The 20227-nt window shown below is 45.9% G+C and overlaps 1 protein-coding gene across 2 annotated transcripts in view; it reads right to left on the reverse strand.

Annotated features, from left to right (window-relative positions):
* LOC146178814 (uncharacterized) overlaps window positions 1–20227 on the reverse strand; it is a 276544-nt gene that overhangs the window by 10688 nt on the left and 245629 nt on the right. Inside the window, exons 2-6 of one of the 2 annotated variants that reach the window (XM_084578562.1) lie at window positions 14540–14666; window positions 9910–10052; window positions 5067–5187; window positions 3718–3887; window positions 2248–2416 (exon numbers count right to left, since the gene is read on the reverse strand). In XM_084578562.1, the coding sequence (XP_084434688.1) occupies window positions 2248–2416; window positions 3718–3887; window positions 5067–5187; window positions 9910–10052; window positions 14540–14666 (730 nt within the window). The remainder of the gene's footprint in view (window positions 1–2247; window positions 2417–3717; window positions 3888–5066; window positions 5188–9909; window positions 10053–14539; window positions 14667–20227) is intronic. The other variant, XM_084578563.1, reaches the window with a different exon arrangement.

Consider the following 20227-nt stretch of genomic DNA (forward strand, 5'->3'; position numbering starts at 1 on the left):
TAGAGTAGAAAGTTTCCTTTGGTCCCATCTGGAATTTATCTCTCGTCTCAGCAGCATCCTATTGCGCCGTGAGTTTTTGACATTGCGAGAAGCGATGGAATACGACATCGTCGCGGCCATAGCAACTCGTGCGTCCGAACAAATGCAGAACACTGTTGTATAGGGTGCACATGACTAAGTTGACATCGTTTGTCTGTCCACCATGCATGCAAGACTGGGAACAGCGCACGCCGAAAGCTCTCTCGGGTGGCTCTGAATGCCTCCGGCTCCTCAAAGTGACATCACAACAAACGACCAGAGCGAGGTTTCTCTCTGCGCTTTCCTCCTCTGTAGCAGTTGTGCGGGGTGTGGGAGATTTGAATTGCGTGTTTTAAGTTGGCGATTGCACAAGTGTTTTATGCCTAACCGAAAAATAAGTTCAAAGACGTGATCCACAAATAATCTACTTCAAAAATTTAGAGGATTAGCACATTTCAAAGCCGCCTCAGTGTCCCTTTAATGAGTCACTCCGAGAGCGCAGAAGAAATGACCGCTCTTTGCAGAGGCCAGGAAATTTGGCCAACCACTGGCTGAAACAAAAGTGCACTCCTACCTTTGAAAGATCGTAATTTGCACAAGGGCTAAAGAAAGGGAAAAAAACTAGGAGTTGAGGCCCTCCGAATGTTATCAGGCTCTGAAGGCAACTATGTTAGTTCCTGCTCGGTTGCTTTCACTCCGAAAGGAAGGTTGATATGATCCAGAAAAATAAATGTTTGCTCTGGTTTAGGTACAACACGCATAGTGGTTTGCTGTTGCACCAAGCACACCCAAGCCAAGCTTCATATGCATCTGTTTTCATGTCCTGTCATTTTTCTAATTCATTATCTATGCTTGTTCTTCCTTTTCCACTTGAATAGAATAAATGTGTGTTTGTAGATTGTGTTTAAACATTTGTGTCCTCTTTTAACCTTCTCCTTGGAAATCCCAAGCAGCGCATGTATTTTTGTCTAACGAGTGCCAAAGCCAGAGCTGCTGTTACACAGTGATATCAGTACAGTCAAATTTTGTTACTATGAACATCACATTAAAAAAATTTTAAGAATCCCCACCAGATTTTCTATATTTTTAATGTACAACTATTTCAAAGTTATGAATTTCAATATAGCATATATTTCAGAATAACGTATGTAAGTTATTTTTTCTTCTGTAGTCAAGAAACACCAGTATTATGAATTTGGCTAAAGTAACAGCACCGCAACTCGCAACTCTTATGTGAAACAGAAACTACCGTTTCTGCATGTATGATCCATGGGCTGTAGCTACCATCATCCTCATACCAAGCGCCAGCTCCTAGAGCCACCACAACGCTGTGATTTAATATGCAGTAGCCAGCAGGCCTAGCCGCTTGTCTTTTTTCTTTCTGTGTTGTGTGCCTTTCGCCGGTCAGTCGTTCGTGTCATTCGCGCATGCGGGAAAGTATTTTTTCCGTTGGTGATTATCTCATTGTGACATTTGTGCGGTGTCTGATGATTCATTGCAGCCAGCGATTGTGCCAAGATAGGAAAAGCGTTTTCACTGCAAGAAATCGATGCAAGGAAAAAAGTGAATCGGCCTCTACAGACAACTAGCATGCCCCGTCGTCCATCGCAATCAGTTTGAAAGACCGAGACAATATTTTCAAACTTGAATGAGCACTGAACATGAGGCCATATCGAACTCGGATATTTTACCGCACGTGGACAAAGCCCGCACTTTCATCGCTTAGTAGTGCGGTCACGTGCACGATGGGGGGGGGAGGTGTTGCGCAAAATGGAAGGTGTAGTGTGCTGGCGTGTGTGTGCTGCACACACACGCCAGTTGATTTCTTCTAATAAATCCGGTGTGAAGTCCGTGCAACACTTTCATTTGAGATTTCGCTTGTCTGCACACATGCCTACTGTCAAAGTACGTCATTTTCATACCTAGGTTTTAAAACTGGCTTATAACTGCAAGTTTTTCCTTAAAACGGTATTTCAAAATCACAAACTATTTTTTGCTGTCCATGAGATTTGTTATATAGAGATTTGACTCTACATTAAATATGACTGCTGTAAGTTGTGAGGTATTTTTCAACAGCCTTGGTGTTCTGTGATCAACAGGAACCGGTGTCAAGTGTCATAAGGAGCGAGACAAGTCATATCTTTCTAATGCACTCATCTTTTCAACATTCTGTTGAAGCTTGTTTACTTTTCAACAGAAAGTAAACAAGAAAGAACCCACAGTACTGACCAGCAGAGCCTGGTTTTTTGCTCTTCCTCTGACAGCTGTAGTCCGGAGGACTTGCGGCTGGAGGACTGCTTCCTGGTGCCAAGGCCAGCGGTGGCCTTTGCATGTATGTCGCTGCACCGTTTCATGTCGGAGTTCACCAGGCTCAGGCACGTTTGCTGGCTGATTGCTGCTGAGGAAAAGGCGGGCAACGCAGTGCATTAGCCAAACTCCCGACCACCATTTCACTGCATGGTTTTGTGGAGAGCATCCTCAAGGATTACGCTCAGAACGAGCAAGTGGCCACAAGAGCCCACAGAGGGTTTCAGACTATGGATACCATGAGTAAGCAGCACATTAGGTGCCTAACATGGCAAAACTGAACCTGGGCTGTGATGGAAACCATAACGGAAGGTCCCGGAACAATTTTGACCACCACGGCCTTCTTTACCATGTAGGAGTGACATTAGCATGCGCGTATGGCCTTTTATGAACGTCACCTTCACCACTGCGGCTGGGATTTCATCTCGAGGCAATGGCACGTATGTGTACTGCGGTGCAGTCACAGTATGGCAGTGTCTGCCACTGTTGATGGTTATGAACTTCAAGAAATAATTTCATCTGCCAAACAAATGTTACTCATATAATATGTTTCTAAATTAAAAGCAAAGACTCCGATAAGCCATTTCAGTGTTCTTATATAGAGGGCCTTGATTCCCAATTCAGCCCTAAAAACAAAATGTTTTAAAATCTACTTTGTTTAACCCGTTTTAATTATTTTTAACAGTAATTATAGCAATCAAGAAAAGCGCAAAAGAAATGTTTCCCCTGAAACTTTATGTAAAAAATTTCCTAAAACGTCACATTCACATTCTGGCATTTTTAGAGGCCAAAGAAAATGTAAAGAATTCTTATATTGTTCCATTCATAAGATCACGTGAAAGAACAATGCAAGTTAAATATCATAAAACAATGTCTATGATTGCACCTCACATCATAAATAAGTTGAAATTTTTTGTAGACTAAGTTATTCTTGAGAAAACTTCAAACAGGGCTTGTGTCAACAAAAAAATTTTCTCTAGAAAAATGCTTCGACGAAAGGCTTTTCACACAATTACCAACACATCCGATTTTTAAAGAAGTGTTCACCGTGGTTGCGTTTGGCCCTAGAACTTTCCACATGGAATGACCCATGGACAAATGAGATATGAAATACATTTCAAGTTAGCACGACAGAGATTAAGGTAAAAAGTTGCACGCACACATCGCTATGTGTGTATGCACCCTTTCCATCACCATCTCTGCCACATACACTTATCCCTTACTATCATGCACCAACACGCTGAAGTGTTTATACTTCACGTGTCCTCAGTTTGTCATACTTTGTGACAGCCCCATTTGCTTGCATCAGAAATGGCTGATACAGCCTGCGCCACCTCTGAAACATGCATGGTTGATCCTGCATAATCGAGGTATCCCCTGAGCAGTGCTCACCTGGGGTAGGCACGCTCTCAATGCGGACCGGTGTCCGGTAGTCATCGCTGCACATCCAGGACAGTGTCGGTTCCCGGTCGTAGAGATACAGGCCCACGAACTGACCACCCTCCTTGTCGCACGTCAGGCTAACCGCACGCCGCAGGCACCGCTGGTAGGTCATGTACCGCCTGCAAGACAAGTGACCCTGTCTCATCTCCTGCCCCTTTTCTCTGAGCACATGCTGATTAATGTTGGAACAGATGCAATTCTACACAGCTCAACTCCACAGTGAAAAAGCAGCAAAGTTTTCTTCTTTCTATTATTGACAGCAGGGTGTGGGAAGAAAGGTCTGTGGTTGTGAATACTTATGAAAGTGGCATCCCTATACAGCTGAAACTCGCATTCAGATTTTTCTTGAGACAATAGTACCAGTTGAGATGACTGAACAGCTAAGAGGGATGCTTGCAGAAGGTTACCCCAAGAAACACAAATTATGCAACCAGTTCTGACCAAGCTGTTGGTTCATGTGAGGGGTAAACATGAAACAGTAATCCAGCAGTGGTGTCTATGGTTCTGCAGAGGTGACTGCTGGGTGAACAGTGTAACTAAATAATATGTTGGTCCCTAGCTACTTCAATACAAAAAGCACTGGAGTAGTTATTTTCACGTGCTCATTCATAAGTTCAGACAAATCCCACAAGGTGGAGTAAGCAAATTTGTAATAAGGGAGTGATTACTCACTGGCGTCCATCTAACTACAAATCATACATTATTAGAAATTTACTCCACCATGAAATGTTTCACTAAACACTAGACTAACACAGATCCAACTTCAAGTTATTGACCAATTCGCTCCCTCCTTACCACCTGCTAGCCTTCCTGGCAAGCTCAGTTAGTAAAGCAACTATGCCACAGGCAGCGGTCCTGGGTTCAAACCCCAGACTATGACACATTTTTCCTTAGCTGCGAAGTTCCTGATAAAGCTTTTTAGCTTTTCTCTGCAGCCTTGTATGGGCACTAATGAGTATTTACACTCTCGTAATTAATTTAATCCACAGATATAGAGGGTCCTCTATAATGAGGTCTCCCAAGTAAAAGTCGTAACTGGTTTTTTTCAGCATGTTAGGCTGTTATCGCAAATGTGCATCCCTGGTGTTGTTCAAGTGGATGATACTGGCGGTCCCACGATCACAGACGTGCAGTATCACAACGCTAATATCATAAGCCTAAATGTGTCTGGCATCCCAGTTAATGTGGCGTGTCACTCCGAAAAGTCTTTTTGGTGTTGACTTCGTCAGTGACTAATTCTTTTTATCATACTACCATGCCTGACTGGACAAACTTTCGTCGAACCCTTGACTACTTGCCTGCACTGCTCTTCGGATGGATACTTGTTGTTGAGCTGGTATTTCTTCATTTGTGCATCATAGTCATTGTTGCAACGTTGGACCTCAGGTTTCTGATAGCATGCGCCGTCCTTCCAGTGTTCTGCAGAAGGAAAGCGAGTCACATGATTATCACGCCTGCCATTCTGCCACGCCTGCCACAAAGCAAAACAGCCTTCAGTAGGATTAGGAAGACAAGGCAGAAAATGCAGCCCCCCAAGAAGCCCGCCACAAAGTAGCACACAGCACAAAAATATATAAATGAGCAATCTGAATTGGTTTTATCGTTAACAGTGCAAAAGAATCAAGCAAGAGCATATACGCTCTTTTTGTCTGTGTCCTCTTTCACTTTGTCTTTTCTGTGCGTACATGTGGTAGGAATTCTAGAGACTGAGAGATTGTGTAGCCCAGTATGCTGAGTGACAGAAAATGCAGTCAGATTTATATTTATATATTGCAAAGCCAAGGCCTTACAATGAAACATCTCCAATATTCTGGCATCTCCACACATGCAGAACCGATCATCCAGTTATCCATGTCTTGAGGGTGGTGCCATAACCTTTTCACAAAGTCCAATGTGCAGTGTATTCTTATCCATCTGCCGTACTTGAGTTTTTGTGCTGTCTTATTGACAAGAGAGCAAGTGGCCAAGCGCAGGAAGCTGCATTCAGCAAAGGACTTGCTTTGTTTCTGTGGACTGGCTTTTCCAGTCCTGTGGGCTAACAACCTCCTTGAACGTGTTTGCAAATGAATAATGAGAAGCAGTGAGGAAATGATGGAGGCTTAAGCATGGGTTGAACCTAGTTATACGAGATAAATCTACACTGCGGTAGGTTTCAAGCTGTCAGCGTAGCACCGTGAAAGACGTAGCAGTAGAAGTAAAAGAAGAAAAAAATAAGGAGAAGCAGAAAAAAAGAAGAGGAATAAGAAGTTGAAAAATAAGAAGGAAAAGGAGAGGGAGAAAAAGAAGTAAAACAGAAGACGACGAAGAAGGAAAAGAAAAAGAAGAGAAGAAGAATAAGGAGAAGAAAAGATAAAGAAGGAGAAAAAAGAAGGAAAAGAAGAAGACAGATAACATCAGTATAAGCTGAACCTTAGTGTAGCCAGGAGGCTGAAGCTTTCGCTACATCATTAGGCTTAACTGTAGTTAAACCACAGCTAAACTTTTTTTTAAGTATTTATTGTTTAGCTTGCTTTTTGGGAAAAGAAAGGCGCAGTATCTGTCTTCACTCATGGTCACTTGAATCCAGCAAGGTGAAATCCGATTCTAAGTTGCATCCCAAGTAGTAGAGCTTAGGCTCTAAAAGGTTGTTCGACAATTACAGTATTCAGTAGTGCAAAATTTGAGCACAGCTTTTCGGGTATGTTTTGCAAATTCTCGGGTAAAGAATTTGACGGAGATACGTTTCTGCTGTCAGTCCCCGAATATATAGAACCCGGATATAACGAATTATTGCTTATATCAAACTCTGATGTCCCTTTTAAAATGCCATGCGAAAGTATATAGGAATGCTGTTCTCGTTTATCAAACTAGATTCAGCGGACTTTCGTTACATCGAATTGAAAGCCGTGCCCCTTCAAGGGGCACTTCTCCTAACAGATATACGACGACCACTTTCCGCGTATGAAGCAGTGTCGGCTGAGCTGCCCCTGGCATCTGTGGGCCACGCTAATGCTGTAAACCGGCGAGTCCTCTTGAAAGTGACCTTCGGTCTGGCGTGCTATTTTCATCGCGACGTTGTGGTCATATGGTGAAGCCATGCAGCATTTGATGAACTGGCTGCCATGCGGTGAAGCCAGCCTAGCTGAATGAATTGTTGCAGCGGCTCCCCCGTGACCCGCTTCATTGCTGAAGGAGACAGGGAAATCTACTGCAGAGGCCTCTTATATGATCTGCAGTGGCTTTTCCCACAGCATCATGCACTGGAGCTTCGATGTGAGCCCAAACTCCAAAAGCACTTGACCAGCGCAAACTCTCAAGCTCGGCGGTTTGTCCCTGGCACATTTTTGGAGCGTTCGCGTTCATTGACCAGCACGCGAAGGGGCGCGTACACCCAGTGTGCTCTCCTTTTCGACGTCTGGCTGGACGTGACACTCGGCGCGCGAGCGCGCGTGCGTACACCTCACGGGTTTTCGCACCCCGCGACGAGCGGTAAGCTGCCAGTATACCGGCGAGCAACACATCGCAATCGCTACAGGAAGCGTGGGTGCACCGTACTCAAGCTTTTGGTTTAAAGATACGCTCATACGTTGGCACGCTTTATATATAGAATTATCGATATATCGAATTACTTCGCGAACCGCTTCAAGTTCGATATTCCAGTGATCGGCTTTACCCCTCATGTAAAGCCCTCACCCAAGGGTCCTTGAGGTATCTGAAATAAATAAATATATGTGCAGGTAAATCCTACTCTGTATTCCCCCACATAATCATCTGTCAACTGACAATCATTATCGAATTCGATTATTAGAACTGTGAGTAGGAAGTGAATTCCGGCGACCTCCTCACTAGACAGCGTCCGAATTCACACCTGACGTTAATGACCCTTTCCTCCATAAGCCCTCGTCGTGAATTATCTTTGCTTTGCTAGCCGTCAATGATCCCTGCCGCTAGAGGGCTATATTCAATTTCGCCTTTCACCTCTGCCGCTTCGGTATCACGGGCGCAGATGTTGAGGCATCTGTTTGGAGATTCGCACCACGCTGTCACCAATCAAGTGACACCTAATTTTTGGGTTCGCGTTTTATCCTTTTTATGGTACGTAAGATATTACTGTGATGTTATGTGATATTCGTCTGTGGTCACTTAAAAATGTAGTATCGAACTTCGTTGCTCACGTGTTTCGGTTTCGGTTTCAAAAGCCGAGCGTGACGTCAAAATCTAGGTCACGTTAGGGGTACGAAAGACAGATGTAATCTTTCCTCGGTCGTTTGAATTCACTACAACGCTAAAGCCAGCCTGCCTAAAGGACAAAAATCACAAAAGGTGAACAGACAGCGATTATATCGCTGTTTTCTCGTGCCGCGCGTGATCTAGACTTTACTGTGACATCCTAAAGTCCCTAGATCCGTTTTTTAACAAAAACTAAAAAACGGATCTAGGGACTTTATGACATCCCAGACGTCTCTCGGCTGCTGAAATCGAAACCGAAATTGGTGAGGAAAGCAAATTCAGTTAAAAATTATTCAGCGGTTGGAGGCGACAACCACGTGGTGATCCATATACAGGATTCTTTTTTCCATCACTAAAAAGAAGAAAAATACCACCAAACGAAAACACTGCGCGGTGTTATGTCTTAATCTGCGGTGCTTATTGCCCCTTATTAATGTTACTAGGCAATGTTACTAATGTTAATGTTACTAATGTCTAATGTTACTAGACAATGCAGTGCGGCGGCGCCGTGCCGACAGCGTGAACGGTGAAACACGGAGAGCGAGACGAGACGAGATCGTTGAATATGCGACCCCCTGCTCAGTTTGAGCTAGCGCAGTTTTGGAGACGCAGACGTACGCGACGTATCCAAAACATGCTATTCCTGCTAAGAAAGTATTATTAGCCATTCCAGCCACCATGTCCGAGCAGAAAAAGAAACTTCAACGCTGCTGAATTCACATAATGCAACAGTGCCGCACTTTCCTCGAGCCTTCATCAATGAAGAACCCTTTCTTTTTGCGTAATTACTCGGAATGGTGATTCTATATACGCGCTGTGCCCCTATACATTCCATAATTTCTCATCTTATGAAAATGAGAGCTCTACACTTCAAATAAGTTCTTCCTAAAATTATGGCCGGCCCCTTAATTCCGACCACAGGGCCGGGCTCCAGCTCTTTCAGTGGTAGGCCAGTGCCGGGCCTCCTGTTGGCACATAGGGCCCAGACCGGGATCCGAATTTCGGCCCACATCACCCAATTTAAACGTATGTACCTGATAACAACATAAGCAGGCCGCGCGACGCCTGCTCGCGCATTTTCTTCGAGTCGCCAAATTCGAGCGCAGCAGACTTTTTATTATTTTTTTTTATTTAAGGGCTCAGTTCAGTTCAGTTCAGTCGTTCAGTCGTGTCCGACTCTTCGTGGCCCTATGGACCATGTCACGCCACGCTTTCCGGTCTCTCACCATTTTTTGGATGCGTCTTTTTTTTCCCCCTTTTTTGCTTTTAAATAGTACCCAAGACGCAACTAACGACGGGGAATTCATTTAAAAGGGCTTAATATATATAAGTTTCGGTTTTGAATCGCCGAACGGCACCTGCGACATGACATATAGCATTCCATAGTACGAACATTCGTCAGGAAACGACCGTTCGTTCATTATTCACTGGTACGCCGACTTCTCTTGCTAACAGATTAGCCAACATAAACTATACCTTACTTTTAACGCACTAGAGAGCCACAAAATAAAAAAAAAAAAAATAAAAAAAAAACGGGACGTATCGCTACTACCGAAAGCAATATTCACCTCCAAAATAAATAGCGTTCTTAAAAAATGCCGGAAAATAAAAAGCGTGTCGAATTTTCACGGAACAAAGACCGAAACTCTAACCCCTAGATGTAGATTAATATACGAAACAGAGCCGTGCTTATGCAAAGTTTGCACCGAGAATGAAAGTACGGTATAAAAAAAGAATCATTCGATATGTCTGAGTAAGGTACTTAGTTCCATTGGGCTGTATACACCTTCAGCAGTCAGCCGTAATGACCAACTGAAATGTGCACATCGATAAGACGTCATATTCCTCTTGTTACGTAAACTGTCCATGACAATGCGCTATGCAAAGCACGCACGAACAGGAAATCATAAAGTGTGTGTGTACATCACTTGCCTTTGACAGCGTCTCGGTCCTCGCACATGGCGTAGGCATACTTGCGGGCTGCGCTGAGGACCTGCGCCTTCTCCTCCTTCTGCTCCAGGGGCAGGCAGTAGGACGTGTAGTTGAGCAGGCACTCTAGCTTCTGCCGGATGTCCCTGCACACAACACACTCGGCATCAAAGAGGAAGCGGAGTGCGAGCTTCGGGCTACTACGCTTAGCGATACGGAAATTAAAGCACAGAACTACAGCGTGCAAAATTACTCGATTTCTACTCCCGTTCATCAACCTCCTCGACCGGCAGCAGCTATTGTTGACCTTCATCTGTTCCACTGTGCAGTAGCTAGCGTTGTACACTAAGGAATTATAACTACCTGTTAATTCTGGTAATCTCGCGCCAAAAGACGGGTACTGTCAAAGCAGCCGCGCTCTAAGCACTGTCACCAGCGCCGTCAATGAGTGACTCAAATGCCCCGTCAGCTGTACCGAGATTTCCAGAATTTGCTGTGGTGCAACGCCCAAGGTAATCACGTTTTAGAAATTGTACAAACTGATAGGATCCTGATAACGGCCGGCGACAAGGCTCTAATTGCAACTCCATGCGGATGATAGTTTACCATCCGCATGGAGTTGCGGATGATAGTAACGATGACAATGATGGAATTAGCAATTATAATGACGGTGCATTTAGTTGATAATGATAATGAGAGCAAACGTGATGCCCCAGCACCGCTGAGGCTTTCGCACTTATACAGTGCAGATTCCATAGTGCTCTCATCGGTATGTTTTTGTTTCACTTGCTTCTCCCTTTTTGTGTGTTGTGCTTATGGCGTGAAAAGGCACAGAGTTCAGCAAGAAAAACACATGATTCACTTCTCATAATCTCAACTGGTTTTCTGACACGCCATTCGAAAAGCTAATCCAAAGAATCACTTCTTCCAGAGCTTACTAACATCCTCATGAGATCCCTTTGCATATATCTATTTTATCTGCAACTTTCGCCCCACCTGCCACAAACAAAAAATTAAAAAGTTCTCGCCCTAGTCGGCACACAGCAGCAGCAGTTACGGCTGCAGAAATTTGATAAATTTGCGCGTGTAAACTCCCCTCAAAAATAGGAAAACAGCGAATCCTGTTAGGACATTCAATCTTAATCAGATGGCTTAGCACAGGAAGAAGAAAAGCTCCGCTCGGGAATCCAGAGCCGCGTCTGCCGTCAACAAGTTGAGTAAATGGCAAGAAAAATGGGTGAGCTACTTCCAACGAAGAGGTGGATCCAATTAGCCAAAGCGTAAACCGCGTTTGCCATCATGTGTGATTAAGTGTTCAAAACTGGAAATGCTTTACGAAAGTGAAAGCAAACTTCCGAGAGCTCCAGTAAACTTCCTCATTTGATTAGCGGCTAGAATGAACGTGCAACTTTATAACAGATTTATTCAGGCACGCAACACAGTAAATAAAAATAAATGGAGAGAAGCAATAATAACACAACGCTTCGTTTACTCAGAATAACAAATCACGCGTACACAGAAGGCGCGAAAAAAAAAAAATAAATTGGAGCTGGCAGAATTCGCGCTGCAGTGATGAAAAGTGCCAAGAAAAACCCCAGTAGCTCTGAAAATTTGAACAATGCCAGAAAATTGTTGCTCAATTCGCAGCCACGTTATATTTTTTTTTTTATTTCAAGTTCATACTGTTCTCTAAATGTTATTGTCGTTTAAATAATGATAACCATAAAACTTTAGCTGGCAAAGTAATATATATGTTCTTGAGCTAGCAGAATTTCGCCATAAATCTCTCACGGGCTTGCCATAGTTTACATGCACACCCACAAACTCCACCGAAACACTTCATTTACTACGCATATTTTTTCTTCTAAACTTTTCTGAACATCAGGGGTGCCGGATGTTACAAGGGCTACCCATCCTAGCTGGTTAATTATAAGTTTAGCCAGCGAGAAAGTTAGTGCATACGTGGCATATATAGGTGCTATGCGTATAGTAACGCCGACGAGAATGGCATTTATAAATTATAAAAAAAAATGATATGGATGTTGCTTTCGCTGAGTCGCATGCCATAAAAAATTGTTTTGATTCTAGAGTTTAATGCCCCTAAAAGTGACTCGGGCTATGAGGGACACGTGCACAAAGCGCAGAAAAAAAGATTGGAGCTGTGCAGAACGTACGCAACAGTGAAAAGTGTTAACTATTCAATATTAGTTAGCCCGCCTGCCAGTTAGCGCATCCTGGCTGTAATGTGATGCGCTACACCGATGGCATTAATATATGCCAGAGAAAATGGTCTTAAAAACTTTGAGAGCACTGCAGAGATCTTCACTGCAGAAATGCGAAACCATGTGCATTGGCTGCGCTTTAGAGAATGTCATGACTCAGCCTCTTTAAGAGTCCCGACTAGGCATGTTATAGTCATGACATTGATTTGCACATGTCATGGACTCCACAGTCATGCACTTTGGATCTCCTATCTGACTCACTCATACAAGTGACTATGACATGACGACCATAATGGCTCACGGGACATGACTAGGCATGACATAGCATTTATATACCACTTGTCATTACATACACACTCATGACTGACTACTAGTCTCATCTTAATGTGACGTCATATCACACGTTACATTTTGCTTCCATTTTGCTTCCACGTTTTCGCAAACACAGCCAAGTAAGGCTTTATAAAACATAAAAAAAAAATAGCAACGTCCTACGATTTAACCCTGGTTGCACCCAAGATGAAGCGATAGCGTTATAATAATACATATTATCTACTCCTCAAAACCTTTTCAGCAATATATGACTTGACTTTGTAGCGTGAAATTAAATTTATTCAGAGTTTAAACTAACGATAAGACATGCTATTAGTCCACTGCAATCGTAATCGACATAGGCTATTTAACAAGATGCGAGTTGATGCTGTCGTAAAGTTCGTTTTTAATCACAATGAACTAAAGGAAATTATTTAGGAATCAGAATTAGTCCAGTTCTATCAGAGACGACATAAGCTATCCAACGATATATGACTTAGTGATGTGCCATAAAGTTGCCCTTGTTTATGGTGTTTAATGTCCCAAAGAGACTCAGGCTATGAAAAACGCTGTAGCGGAGGGCTCCAGGAATTTTGACCACCCGGGGTCCTTTAACGCGCACTTACGTCGCAGTGCACACGGGCGCCCTGCTTTTCGGCTCCATCGAAAAGCGGCCGCCGCGGCCGAGATTCGACTCTGCGTCCTTGCGCACGGCAGTGGAACGCCCTGACCACTTCACCACCGCGGCGGGGCGTGTCACTGCTGACTGATGAACAGCAATTATTTACGGCGCGTATTTAGTAAAGGGGTAAGTTATGCAATCACGCACTAGTTCAGCCATGGCACACTATACTGAGCGAGACTCGTCCTTTGGCTGAGCACAATGCGGAGATACCGAAGCAGGTCCCCGGGTTTGTACATGCGGGAGTAGTAGAGCTATCCTCCAAAACACTATTCTAAAAAGAACGAAGAAAGTCTTAGGTGAAAATCCCTGTATACATGTCGGTACTTTTCCGATTTCTCCACTGTTTTCTTGAAAGGATACCAAGGTCAATATACAAAAATAATGTTATCAGCAATTATTATATGGCCGTTTCTAGGTATACACGTCGACGTTTATCGGACAATGGAAAATACGCTTATGGCCAAGAAAACTCAATTTAGAAATCTTTCCAAGAATCAATTCAAATTCGTGGGGGCTTTAGAAAAGAACGGGCCGCCACCGTTTCGAACTGAATGCCGAGGTATATAATGTGTCGTCCGGGATGGGTGGAATCGAAGCCGTCATTTCACTTGCGTAATCGGTCGGTAATATGGCACCGTCTGTAAATTGTCTTTTAGTCTTTACCGGCTGAACATACCGCAGTTTTCGGTGACGGTGGTATATTTGTGGTTAGCAAATGGGCCACACGGGAAAACTGCAATTCGTCCTCAGTGTCATTTAAAGGACGTCCAAAGGACGTCCTTTAAATACGCTGGCCTGTCCAGTAGCCGCGGACAATGCTACGACGAAAAAGTAAAATCAGTAATGAGCGCTGCTTACTCTATCCATCGTTCTCTTGCAATTATCTTGTCATCCGCCACGGTGGCTCAGTGGTTGGGGCTCTCTATTAAAGAGCCGAGAGAGCTAGGGTTTGGCCACATTTCGATGGACGCGGAACGCAAGGCGCCCGTGTGCTGTGCGGTGTCAGTGGACGTTAATTAAAGGACCCCAAGTGGTCGAAATTATCAGAAGCACTTTACTACGCAGGCTCTCATAGCCAGAGCTCATCAAGAATGTCCAACGTACTCCATAAACAAAACCAAAACTAGCTATATAAAACCGAGTCATCGCAAAAAAAAATAATAAAAAGAGCACAGTACTGGACTGGGATATGAGAGATCATCGTATGAACTCGGTGAAAACCTGCGAGTACGCATGTGGTCTGCAAAATAAGCCCGAGGGATGATGAGACTCCTTTTGTTCACACACAGGTACACGCAATAATAAAAATGGTCACACGAAAACCCCATGCAGGAAGAATCGCGCCGCGTATGCACTTCAGACCACTTCATGCGCAATACCGTGCATATATAGGTTCATGAATGCGGCAACTCACCGGCACTTTGCCAGCAGCTCGGGCACGGTGGCCTTGGAGGCGTCCTTGATCTGCTGTGTGAGCAACGCCGCCTCGCACTGCTGGGCTCGACTCGCGCTGCAGTCGACGAACTGGCCGCTGCTCGGCACTGCGCAAACAACAGGGAGAAAGAGAGGGCAATGTATACACCGCGCAAGAAGATGCGTCCACAGTACGGACACAATGACATTCGCGCAATCCCGGACCAGACTCGAGAGCAAACACACGAATGTATACGCTCGTCAAGAGTGTCGAGCGATGTCAGTGTGCGGCCATTGTGAGAATATATGCACTTCGCGGCAAGTTCTCATCTGAGGAACATGAATCACGCAAGTGTCACAGTGCAGCTGCCTGTAAATGACAGACTGCCTCACGCAACGAACTGCGTAAGCAGAATTCGCTTTTGGGATGATGTTTCCACGTTTGACGTTTTTTCTGTTTCGTTTTGCTGCACCCCACTGCTTTAACGTTGAGCAGATTAACTTTGGCTCCCGAATGATTTCGTGCTTTGCACTTACAGTGCTTACGCTCCGCTTTGACTGTGGCTCAATAATTTTTTATTATGATTTATATCTGCTGGATTTAACGTATTTCGCCCTGACACTATGCGCTGGACCAACGAGACGCGCTCAATTTCGCAGTAGCTTTCCCTCCCTCCGCAGTAGCCTCTCCCTCGGGTCACCGGAATTTAAATGTGACAGCTTTAAAGACGCCACGTTCAACGAAAATCCGGCATGGTCATCTGTCTGTGCCGGAGTTGTGAGCGAATAATCACGAGAACGGAGCTAGTAGGTAGCTGGCATGGACGCGCGATGACTGGACGTAGGACTGCCTGACGTTACATTTGGCAGGAGCTGCCAACACGGGACTCTCCTTTCATGTGGGAGGGTGATATCACAATCAGCTTGTCACGACCTTTGCATTCACGTTATCCCTAGGTCATGCAGGTACTTTCATATGGCCTAGATATAGCGAAGTTTTGTATCTGTTGTTATTGTTGTTGTGGCTGCAGGAAGAAGGAAAATAAAATGTACGGGCCTGCTACTGGCTCTGTAGCGGAGCCACCTCCGCTGCCTCGTGCAGACAGAAGAGAAAATAGAGAAGAGAGAAAAGGAAGACGGAGAGAAAGACGCGCACCGCAACAACAGCCGTCGTCCACCACCGAAGCGGTGGCGGGTGCAATGACGGCCCACAACAGACAAAAATATCTGTGTTGGTTTGGCTTGGTTTGTGGAATTAAACGTCCCAAAGCGATTCAGGCTGTGAGAGATGCCGTAGTGGAGGACTCCGCAAATTTCGACCACCTGGGGTTCTTTAACGTGCACTGAAATCGCATAGCACATGGGCGCCGTGGTTTTCACCTCCATCGAAAAGCGGCCGCCGAGGCCGGGATTCGATCCCGCATCCTTGGGAACAGTAGTCGAGAGCCGTAACCACTGCGCCACCCCGGCGGGGAGTATTTGTGTTGGTAGCCTAGGCTATCGCGCCATACCTATAAAGACTGAGCTAGTGTCCCCCATATTTTTTATGGTTTGTTATGTATTTACACTTCAATATTCATCGTGTGCTCTTGTGCGTTAAAACTGCTGTCGTGTTTTCACGTAACCGTTACTTAAAGTTCCTTATTAAGGCCGCAATATCATATCACATAAAATAAACAAAACTATTGTACCTATATATCGACCAGGAGCGACATTTTTTTTCAAGACTACTTGGCTACACATTCATATGCCATCTGGCCAACTGGGGTTACTACGTAAGCATTTCAAGTGATGACGCTGTAGCGAAGCAAGCAATGCGGCTTCGACATCGAAAGCAAGGGGTGAACAGATGGCCATCCGAACAGAATGACTCGCGAAGAGAACTGTCACAAAATACAGCTCCAAGTATCCCGTCAAACAAGGACGACGTGGGACTAGGCGCTGTCTTATTAATTCGCACGCTAGTCTCACAGAGGCCTCGTATATGGTACATGTGCACGAAGAAGAATCAGGCAGGGTCGGCGAAGTGAAAATCTCCGAACTGTCTGGCACTGTGACCGAATAGTATTTGATTAGACAGCGCCAGAAAGGAGGCTTAAAACGATGCGATGTATCGGGAGCCACTTCTTGAACTGCCTCTACCGAAGGTATATGGTTTTTAATCGGATCACCGGGCAGGCACATAGGCCAGGGAGCTCTTTGTTTTTCTTTCTTTTTTTTTTTCTGGGCCGAAGGTAATTTCTTCTATTATGCCACGGAGGGGGGTTGCATTGCATAAGTGACTGTTGTCGGGTGATGTAGCAGCAATTACGCACAGAAGGCGAGTTCAGTTTCGGTATGGTAAACAAACAGGTGCAACTAGGATGTCGACATTGCTGGACTGTTCAACCAAGACTGAAAAGACCCCGCCGGGGTGGCGCAGTGGTTACGGCGCTCGACTACTGTTCCCAAGGACGCGGGATCGAATCCCGGCCTCGGCGGCAGCTTTTTGTTGGAGGCGAAAAGCAAGGCGCCCGTGTGCTGTGCGATGTCAGTGCACGTTAAAGAACCCCAGGTGGTCGAAATTTCCGGAGTCCTCCACTTTGGCGTCTCTCATAGCCTGAGTTGCTTTGGGACGTTAAACCCCACAAACCAAACCAAGACTGAAAAGGGGACAAACATTTCTAGAACAATTCCGCCGCTCGCAAACTACGATCGCCGCCGGGTGAAGCAGGCTTTAAAGATATGGGTCTGCCTGCTCGTTGAAAACCTCGAAGAAAAGATTATCTAAATACATTTCTATCAAAAACACGGATATCACACGAGAGAGCAGGATGTCTCGATTCCTTCGAAACTGCTGCACAAGTACGAAGCTGGAACGCATAAGCTTGCTCAGGCAGCAATGTGCGCATACCCCTGAGTGGCAACGTCTATTTAGAAAAGAGAAGCGTTTCTTCCGTTTACACCCACAGCTACCGGCCGCAAAGTAAAGGTATAGAGCTATCCGTATCTCCGGCATTTTTCTCTTCTTCTTTTTCTTTTATTCTCGGTCCAATTCACGCATAGCTATCTGCATATAGTTTCAATGTCCCCGAATAGCTTGGAGCACGTTAAGCACTCAGCGACAAGCCGCAATCACAAAAGCATGCACCTTTTCCCCCATGTTCCAGGCCACTATCATGGCGACGACACTGCGGTGTGGCGATATGGGGCGGCAGGCATAGTGCGTCATGCATATATACGCAAGGGGAGTGACGCGCACGTCAATGGGTTGCCGTGCACACCTGGTGGTCGGCGCGCCCATGATTTGGCCATCCATTTAACGCTCTGTCACGTATGCTGCACCGAAACACTAAGCCTGGGCAAAGCACAGCGCGTTCCGTGCGCGCGGCTCCTTATTACAACTGGGCGCCGCCGCTTCTACTTCCGCGCCCTCGTCACGTGGTACGTATACGGCGCAGTGATTACGGAGCGCACATCGGCGCCTCGGCAAATCGGATGCAAATGTATCGAGCACCGATGACGGGGCACGGTCCCGAGTCCCTACGGTGGAACACCAGAGCCTATCGCACGCACGCGACATAGTCGGGCGACGTCGTCAGGGTTCGTGGCGTTCACATAGGCGCGCGCACATGTTCTGTGCGAAGCCTTCCTCGAGGCCCACCGGTCAAAACTGTGCCGTTCCTTTGATCACGTCGGTACGTCTATGAATGAGTAACTGGTGGGGAGACATAGTAGAAGCTTTGCAGGAATAGTTCAGCATTATTTTAGTAAACAGAGACTGGAACGCGAACATTTCGACAAAGGTTTGCCATGGTCAGCAGGAAAACCAGGGACAAAATTGCTGATGGTTTAGCTTGATTAAACATGGTGTGCAAGTGAAAGCTTCATTACTAATGGTTACGCGTTGCGAAGCTCTCTATTTACAGAAGAAGAAGCTTGTCAAGTGAAGCAAGAAGAAGATGGGCGCATGCGCAGTTAATAGCCTGCGCCCGGAACGTTGACCTTGGTTTTACACGGCGTATAGTGAAGCTTCAAATAATCGAATTCTGAAACTACAACTAGCAGCACCTCGAACTGGTTCATTTTTCTTTGTGCGTGCGTGCACGCATGCACGTACGCACGCACGCACGCACGCACGTGTGTGTGTGTGTGTGTGTGTGTGTGTGTGTGTGTGTGTGTGTGTGTGTGTGTGTGTGTGTGTGTGTGTGTGTGTGTGTGTGTGTGTGTGTGTGTGTGTGTGTGTGTGTGTGTGTGTGTGTGTGTGTGTGTGTGTGTGTGTGTGTGCGTGCGTGCGTGTGCGTGTGTGTGTGTGTGTGCGTGTGCGTGCGTGCGTGCGTGCGTGCGTGCGTGCGTAAATCCTTCGACCTGTCTTGACTGGTTGGTCCCACTGGCGTTGCTTCGCCAGCGCATAGCGGTTTTATTTACTCGCAAACGGCACAGCAGCCAACCGCAGGAGCTGGCTACAGGCCACCACGTACCGTTCGACAGGTGGGCGCGCGAAATCAAGGTTTTTCCCGCGCCCCAGCAGCCCATGGGGGCTCACGTGCCCATTGGCGCAGCGACGAAAAATCCTTAGCGACGCCGCCGGGTCGGACGCCAGCCGCGGGCCGGGATTTATGTCCCCGGGCTCGCTTTCCCACCCATCGATCCCGGATGCCTCGGCCGAGTCGCATAAACAAATAAGGGAGGCGACGCATTCTCTCAGATGAATCGGCTGCGGGCAGACATATCGAATGATACAGGACCCCGCATACATCATCGGAGCTGGCCGCAGAGTCGAGGTCGCGCGATGCAGTTCCCACGGGCACAGCTCTCGGCGAGCCCTTATATACAGATACACCAAACAAAAGGAACGCGGCCGCGGCGTCTCCGCTGAGAAGGGCGCGCTTCTGTTCGGGCTGCCGAGCTCAGAGATGGGCCCTGGCGAATGCTGGGCCACGAGGTCCGAGATTCACCAAAGAATAGCAAAAAGAAAAGAAAAAAAAATGGGAGGGCGCTTAAACTTCGCCCTAACGGTAGACCCGATAGCGCATCTAGCACCGTTTTTGCAATCTTCGATGTTATTTTTTTTTTCAATTTCCTCATTTAAATTATTTTAGTTATTAAGGCGAGGGCCTTTCTAGGCTCATGGTGAATATCTCTTGTCGGCGAGATGTTTCCATGATAGTCCGTAAGATGTGTTCGCGAGACTCTGCGAGGTTCCGCGAGATGTGCTCGCGAAACTTCGCAAGAACCTCGCAAGAGGTTCTGACGTCAAAATAATCTCCCCGGTAAGGACGTCGCAATACGTTCTGACGACAAAGCAAAAAAAAAAAAACGTTTTGTAGCAAAAGTTTAAATCTCGAAACGCTTAAAGAAGGCTTACTTTATTTCTCGAACCCAATTGGTTAGATGTTTTTAGCTCGACAGCCCCACTCCCGACTTCTTTCTCTTCTCCGGATAGGGGGTTTCCCTGTCCCCCACCGGTACCACCTGCAAACGGTGGTAAGTGCCGCAGGTGATGTATATAAGTTGAAGTGAACTGATTCAATAATTAACTAATTATTTCGTTTTGTAATTAAGGTCCTACGGATGACGACGTAGATTCCAGGGCAGACTACTGAGCAGCAAGGCTACCCTAACGCTAAAGCAGCTCTCGCTGCAAAATAAAGCACGCGAGACAATGCGGACACAGTTCAGCCAATAAGCTTGGAGTTACGATGGGGTG

This window comes from Amblyomma maculatum, chromosome 9 (assembly GCF_055883805.1).
Source record: "Amblyomma maculatum isolate TAMU_Amacu chromosome 9, ASM5588380v1, whole genome shotgun sequence".
Taxonomy (NCBI): Eukaryota; Metazoa; Arthropoda; class Arachnida; order Ixodida; family Ixodidae; genus Amblyomma; species Amblyomma maculatum.